The sequence below is a fragment of the Thunnus thynnus genome, chromosome 19 (genome assembly GCF_963924715.1).
Source record: "Thunnus thynnus chromosome 19, fThuThy2.1, whole genome shotgun sequence".
Classification (NCBI taxonomy): domain Eukaryota; kingdom Metazoa; phylum Chordata; class Actinopteri; order Scombriformes; family Scombridae; genus Thunnus; species Thunnus thynnus.
The window spans coordinates 16,605,501-16,613,366 of NC_089535.1; the positions used below are offsets into that span (position 1 = coordinate 16,605,501).

Here is a 7,866-nt window from a genome sequence, read left to right on the forward strand (position 1 = left end):
TAACTGCCTTCATCATCAATGTCACATAAATCACTTAGCTGGGCAGGGCTTTCAAATGAGACTTTTTTCCTCTGAGCCAGACTGAAATGGTCGCGGTAATGCTGTTGCTGAGTGCTAGTGTGTTTCTGGGGGAAACATGTAACTGCGATAGAGCACAGGATCATATGGTGCAACATTTCTGTGACACTTTAGTCTCAAATCACATGTGGTATGTTAAATCATCTTGATTAAAATAGTATGTCTGGCTATATGTGAGACAGAATACATGCTAAAATTCATGTGGAAGGTAAAATAAATCAGGAAAAAAAAGAAGAAAAAAGGTTGCACAAGAATGAAACAGCAAGATTCCTTTATGTTTTTATTGTACAGATTTTAATGCAAGCCTTAACCAATATTCAATATGAACTATTCATGGTGTTAAGTACTGTTGGGTTCTTTTAGATGTGACACTTAAATTCATGTCATTGTAATTTTAAATTAGAGCAAAAAAAAACTGGGAACCACATAACACAGACGCTCTGATGGATATGTTTGGTGATTTATCGAGCAACTGTACAGAACACTTTTCGATACTCAGGCCATGCAGTGACTCAAGACTCCTTTTACTTCTTCACCAGCTGGATGACATCTTCATCCTCCAACACATGGTCTTTGCCCACCTTTTGAGGGTTGTGTTTCACAGATGATCCCCACACGAGTGCACTGAAAGTAGGAAATTATTGTTCATGAGTCATCACTTCATATGTTTCATTTTTCACCACCTTACAGAAAACAAGATGACGGAGCTCATCGTGCAGTAATTCACACCAGAAAATAATCAAGATGCATCTATTCTTTCTTTGCTACAATAACTGTTCTGCACTATAAAGTAACCTACAGGATGCAAATCACATAGGCTCTCTAATCGTGTATGTCACTGTTTGACCAATTCATTCCCCGGAGGATAGATAATGCTCAGTAGCACTAACGTATTGACTGATTGACGATCTTAGCTCTCCCATTTGGAGATGGCGACGCAACACATCATCTCAGATCCTAATCCAGACTCTCCAATTAATGCTTATCTGGCGTACCTCGCCGTAAAGAGGGCAATGGCTGTGATTGAAGTGACTGTGTTTTAAACCATTTGTCTACCACTTGTCATCTGGTTTAAGGTAACCATCAATGTCTTTAAGTGAAAGCTGGTAAAACTGCTTAATAAATGAAATGGGCTGCCAAATAAATAAATGTTAATTTAAGGGGTCTAAATGGTCCTAACCACATCCATTATTTAAAAAATTCACTATGCCAGCCAAAACAGACATATTTTTTGGATGGCTTTGTTTCTATTTCCGATATTCTGCCTATATAAACTACAAATAAGACTACAGTTTTATAGACATTTAAACAAGCTTACAAAATAAGCATTATCATAACCAATCCTCCCTTTAACAAACATTTTACAGTGGTTTGATTTCTCCAATAGTGAGCATGGACAAAAGGCATTTACAAGAAAATGTACAATCCTGATGTAATGAATAGCCTAATGTCATCTGTTTGTATGTGATAAAGACGATGAAATAATTACAAGAAAAAAGATACTCCTCTGGGGAAGTATAAGACAAGATTGCACACATGATCAAATCTGTGCACCGAGATAAAATTCCTTTCAACAAGTGAAAATACAAACCAAATCTACATTACTCACTACTTCAATTCTTTGATGAGGTTTTTGTGGATCTTTAAGCAGAAATCCTCGACTGAAGTTCGTTCGGTGGGGAGTACGACAGGAGATGTGTAATCAGGAAGCTGGCCTTTGGGTTTGGTGTAGCTGCAAATGAACACATCACTTCAGTCAACATTTTCCAGTCTGAGCAAAACTTACAATTTTAAATAGATTCCTTGTTCCGCAGCGTTCACATCCCCGGCTGCCTTTTACCACCATTCACATCTCCTTGTGGTGACTAAACAACTCTTACATGCGCACAAGCTGTAGGTAGTCCCACATCCTCTCCAGCAGGTCATCGAAGTTCCAGCGGTGGTGGGCTGAGATGGGTACACAGTGGGGCACCTTGTAGATGATGTCAAGCTCCTCGATGGAGATCTGGTCGATTTTGTTGAGCACATAAATGCACGGGATGTAGACCCTGTTATGACGAGAGACTGTCAGTGGATACTGAGCATGAAATTACTGCATAATCTGCAAACATCGGTGTTCAGCAGCCTGAAGTGAATTCACACCTTTGTCTGTTTTTACTGTTAGAATTGAAAAAGAAAAATCAACAACCTCCGGCCCTGTTCAACCTTTCACTGCATTTTACTGCATTTATTTTAATAGATTTAGATGCATTTGTCAATTTTTACGCTTATTTTCATTGAGGAACCTTAAGTAAGAGACGACATTGCTTAACTAGAGATTAGACTTTGCATGACACACACATATGAAAAATCTTAAATGGCCTAAAAATGCAAGTGTGGAAGCCTGTCTGATACATGAACAGCATTTTCAAATGTTACTGCATTGGTGAGGAGGGGACTGAAGTGGGATTTTAGATTCCTGCAGGCCACACCCACTGGGAATGACTAAGGAAGGCCCATTCTAGCACTTCAGCAGCTTACCGATTTCCCTCCACCACATCAATGAGGTCATCAGCTGTGGCGTCACTGCGCAGAGTGATGTCGGCGTTGTGGATCTTGTACTCTGCCAGGATAGACTTCACCGTATCACCATCCAGCTCAGTTTGTGCACACTAAGAGAGGACATCGAGGACAGGCATGTTAATCAACACTAGTCTCGCGATACCAGACAATCAGAGCTCTCTGCCTACTGAAGTCTGGGGATGTCTAAATGCATTATAGTTGTTCGAACAGCGGCGAGAACAGCCGCTAACAAACCTACGCCCCTTACATTTTGTCAAGGACACGCCTTACCAGAAATGATGCCTGCCCCCCCTTCTCCTCCGTAGTGAACTACATGTCACCGCCCAATATGAAGGGCCGCCCCAAAGACTTTGGATTGGTTCTGCAATGCAGCTTTTTTTTTAACTCCCTAATTGTTTCCACCCAGTTTTAACAAAGAAACCTAGGAGACTGTCGTCAGTCTCTATGAGCGAAGCGTTTAGACTGACTTGTGAGTCTAATCAACACTAGACAATAAGACTTATTTAACACATTGTATGATTTACATCACGCTTCAAGTACAGAATAAAGAAAATCCATCAGTAAAATAATATAGCTGCAATCATGATATTTATCAAATTCCAAATTTACCAAAGAAATGCTGATATTTTGCAGGAGGGAAGAATAAATGTGTTAGAGAATCTTAGTGAAGAGTAATCTCATGTATATCCACCAGAGGGGAGCATTGAAAAGTGCTTCACTGTTTGTTGCCAAGGAGATCAGACACGCCAGTTATATAAAAATGTGTTTTCGCATTTAATTGTGCACATCAGTTCAAATGCTGGTGATCAAAGGTTTTCAGATGTTTGTTTAAACTAATGGGATAACAGAAAAATAGCCATCATCAAAACACACTGACAATCAACTAGAGATATTCCTGACAAATAAAATCATGCATGTCAAAACAATGGCAGTATTTAAGGACATCCCGTAATTGACTATCAACTTTTGGATGGTTCATCCTAAGATAATCTCATTTTTACGGCTCAGAAGTTCGTTGAATAACAAGTAGACAACCAGTATTTTATAACACCATCACACACCCCTACTGCCTCTAAAACCAACTAAAAACTCCTCTCAGCAATTAAATTATTCGTTTTAGACACTCATTTAGAGGTGAAAATTGCGACAAGTTTGCATCTCTGTATTTAAATTGCCATCATGCTGTGTGAAACATACTGTAGCTGTGAAGTTGATGCCTCCTTTGTCCTTCTTCTTGAAGCCAATGTTGGGTGGTTGCTTGTTAAGCCTGATGCCGAAGCCCTCCAGCTCGTGTTCTATTAGCTTCTTATGAAGAAGAGGCTTCAACACATCGAGCACTATCAGGATCAGGTTGCAGGTTCGAGCAACTAAAGCAGAGGGAGGAGGGAGAAGCAGACAGTGAGAGCAGAGTGGATGAGGGAGTCGTGTCACTTCCGTAGTGGATACAGTATGGATCTGTAACCATTTCATAAGAATAACACTTGTGATGCTTTTTCCCAAATTCCCTCAAGGCATTCCTGAGATATTGCGTTCCCAAGAATGGGACATACGGATGGACAACCTGAAAACATAATGCCTCTGGTCATGGCCGTCGCTGGTGCAGAGGCATAAAAATTAATGTGATGAAATTATGTCTCATAAGATGCAAAATGAATGTGAAGTTAAACTTGAAGTTTTAAACTCATCAAAAACTCATAATGACAGAAGAGGCAAAAACTCTGACGACTCAGACCTTTATATTAATATCACTAGGGGAAAAAACAAAATTACACTGGTCTTATACTTGGTTTTATGATTTTACTTTGCCAATGAAAACCAGTTTTAAGCTAAGCAGAAACCTCATTGATCACAAAATTACCTGCAATGACCTGTCTGCCTCTGCCCTTGCCGTCCTTGGCTCCCTCAATGATTCCTGGGAGATCCAGGAGCTTAGAGGAAAGAAGGCAAGAAAGTAAAATAAGAAACCTAATGAAAATATAAACTGAAAACACTTTTGCAGGTACTGGGAAAAAAAAAAGCCTGTACCTGAATTTTTGCACCTTTGTAGCGAATGACTCCAGGTACTGTTGTAAGAGTGGTGAACTCGTAGGCGGCAACCTCAGAGTACACACCTGCAAGGTTACTTAACAGTGTTGATTTTCCCACTGAAGGAAAACCAACGAAGCCAACACGAGCATCACCGGTTTTTGCTACATCAAAACCTAAAAGAGAAAATCAAGACATCAGAAACTCAAACAAATCAAACCAAATATCCACTATGATGTTTCAGGACAGGAGACTCAAACATATCTTTGGAATGATATCTAAGTAAGAGTAGTAACTATGGACAAAGTATGCAATATTTAAAAGTCTTACCTTCTCCTGTTCCGCCACCACTGCCTCCCTTTGGTGTGATGAGTTCCCTCCTGAGTTTTGCAAGACGTGCTTTGAGCAGACCCAAGTGGTGAGCTGTGGCCTTGTTCCTCTGCGTCCTGGCCATCTACAATTAGCAGTGAAAACACCAGCATGAGGTCTCACTCTTGTTCTTTTTATGACAATTTTGGAATAATCACTGAGCAGTCTGAGCTGTGTGCCCCTCTCTCTTCCCATTTTCTCCTCCTGACTGCTCTTGTCTCACAGGTTCTCTTGCTGTACCAGCATCCATCCTGTACCAGCTTCCCTGGCTGTCTGTACCATTTCCTGAGGTTTTTGATCTGTTTAACTCATCCTGCAGGAAATCAGCCTCACCTCATGTCTCTCTCTCTCTCTCTCTCTATGAACCATGTCTTTCTAAACAATGTTTCTTCTCTGTAAATAATGTCTTTTCTCATCTCTTTTCCCGTGTATGTGAATAGTGTGATGTGAGTCTCCCCTGTGTGCATGTGTGGTCCCTCCTCCTACCAGGCCTCTGTGTTGATGGAGGTTGAGTGGCTCAGGTCCTATTCTGTTCTGGTTGCACCTGGGAGCTACTCAGTGTCCTCTCCATCACATTCTTTATATATATATATATAAATAATATAAATCCATCATAATTTTGTTATCCTGTATCCACCACCCCCTGTTTTGAGACTGTCTGAATAGGAGGTAAACTGTTCTCTTTCACCTGACCTCTCTTTATCACCACTTGCTCTGTTGAGCAAATTTACAGTACTCTCAGGGCTGCAACTAATGATTATTTTTCATTATTGATTAATCTGTTGATTATTTCCTTGATTAATTGATTAGTTGTTTGGTCAATAAAATGGTTTCCCAGAGCCCAAGGTGATGTCTTCAAATGTCTTGTCCACAACCTAAAGATATTCAGTTTAATGTCATAGAAGACTAAAGTAACCTGAAAATATTTACATTTGAGAAAGTAGAATCAGACAATTTGGACTTTTTTTTAAATTAAAAAGTGTCTCAAAATGATTAATTGCTCATCTAAACTGTTGGCAACTAATCGATTAAGCGACTGATCGTTGCTCTTCTAAGTAGTCAGATTTCTTTATATCGTATTTCTCCCTTGGTATTTTCGGTTCATCTTAATTAAAAGTAGTTATGGAACTTCTTTCTCTAGCTACGCCCTTACACTACACGTCCACTTTTTAAAAGCTCTTGTTAAGGGCAACTTTTCGTGTCAAACGTTGTTTACCACTCATAATCTGTATCCCTTTCTTGAATACCATTGTTGTTGTCCTATTTATGGAAAGGCAGAGGCTCTAACAGCTGAAAAACACATGTTGACATTTTCATGTTTCACTCATTTTGGTCTGAGTTTGGATGATTTATAATAGACTTAATGTTACCTCACCGAGCCGGTTGCCAACCAGTCACATAACGTTACATGGAGTTGGCACTAACGTTAGCCGTATCTATGCTGCTGCCTCAGGGGATAGCAACATCCTGTCAATTATATAATTTGATTCCTAACAATTTCCAAGTCGAATAAGCATGTTAAGAAACTGTTCAATAGAAATAATGATTATAACATAAGGCCTAGCTGTGGGAGCCATGCTAATATTTGCTAGCATTGGCAGCTAACGGTTAGCGAAAACGTGATTCATTGAGTTTGCCAGATGTCTACTTTTAACTTACCTCATTTTCAATCTCTGCTATTTTGGCGAGTATACTCATGATGGCGGCGATTCTTGTGTGCAATTGACGTTAGTGTACGAAGTTGGAAAAAATTTACATAGAAGTTGGCAAAGTTAGATGTTATTTAGCAAGCAGACAGTTTGGGCTACAGGCTAATAGCCTACACCACGCAAGTGTCGTTGCGCGCTGCTTCGCGGGAAATCTCGCGATGACACAGTCAGTGTGTCGTAGTTAAATATGCCCAGAGTATTGACTCGCAGGACGAAATTATGAAGGATGAGACAAATAGGCCTGCAAGTTAGGGCTGAAAGATAAAAAAAAAATCATAATCAGAGTTTGGCTCCGCATGCGTCATCTAGCAAGTTAAGTTTTGACAGAGACATTTGAATAGTATTGCAGTGGAGTAATAGGTCTACTGGTGTTTCTTACAGTTTATCCACTCCTGTCAATGAGTGTCAGTGGTGGAGAGTAACTAAGTATATTTATTCAAGTACTGTTTGTAGATAAGGTTCTAAGATATTTGTCCTATACTTGAATATTTTACGCTACTTTATACTTCTACTATTGGAAGTGTTAAATAGTCCACTATATTTATTTGACTTTGAGTTTCTTTTAAAATTTACACACACACACACACACACACACACACACACACACACACACACACACACACACACACGATAAACTTATGGAATACAGTATATTGTTAAACATTAAGAGTGTTTATCTAGGCCCCTGATCTCTTAGATGTGTCCAAGTTGTTAGCAGTTGCACCAAAGAGACATGTTGCCTTTAATTTTTTCAGATTCCATTTCATTTCTGTTTTAATAAACTTTATTCACTTCAAAACAGAGTTGCAAAGTGCTTTTAGGCCCATATAGATCAAATGATCCAATATTTTACAAAAATCAATACAAATTTGAGAAAAATTACTAGTAAGTGAATACAAATTAGTGTAACAGAAATATTTTGTCTTTTTTCCTGCCCCATTAATTATCTCTTGACCCTCCAGATTTATCTTGTGGTCCATTGGATTGGCACGACCTCAGATTGGGAGCCACTGGACTAACTATATATAAAGTTGTTCAGACTAGCTACATATTGACCAGTAGTGCTATACTTAAACATCAGTAACAATCAAATAATGTCATATAAAATAATGTGTCAGTGACA

The 7,866-nt window shown here is 39.2% G+C and overlaps 1 protein-coding gene across 1 annotated transcript; it reads right to left on the reverse strand.

The window, feature by feature from the left end:
* Positions 1–345: 345 nt before the first annotated feature.
* Positions 346–6,901, reverse strand: drg1 (developmentally regulated GTP binding protein 1). The gene is made up of 9 exons (XM_067574426.1): positions 6,694–6,901; positions 4,996–5,119; positions 4,666–4,841; positions 4,499–4,568; positions 3,838–4,007; positions 2,599–2,729; positions 1,959–2,126; positions 1,688–1,810; positions 346–702 (listed from the first exon to the last, which is right to left on the reverse strand). Exons 1-9 carry the CDS (start codon positions 6,730–6,732, stop codon positions 603–605), a joined length of 1,101 nt encoding a protein of 366 aa, XP_067430527.1. The 5' UTR covers positions 6,733–6,901; the 3' UTR covers positions 346–602.
* Between the last annotated feature and the right edge of the window lie 965 nt (positions 6,902–7,866).

Bases quoted from the DNA above. Each gene is read 5' to 3' on its own strand.
- drg1 (XM_067574426.1), bottom strand. From the start codon at position 6,732: ATGAGTATACTCGCCAAAATAGCAGAGATTGAAAATGAG. The intron at 4,842-4,995 runs GTAAGACTTTTA...TTTCTCTTTTAG, and splicing joins TGGTGGCGGAACAGGAGAAG to GTTTTGATGTAGCAAAAACC. The intron at 2,127-2,598 runs GTAAGCTGCTGA...TCGTCATAACAG, and splicing joins GATGTGGTGGAGGGAAATCG to GGTCTACATCCCGTGCATTT.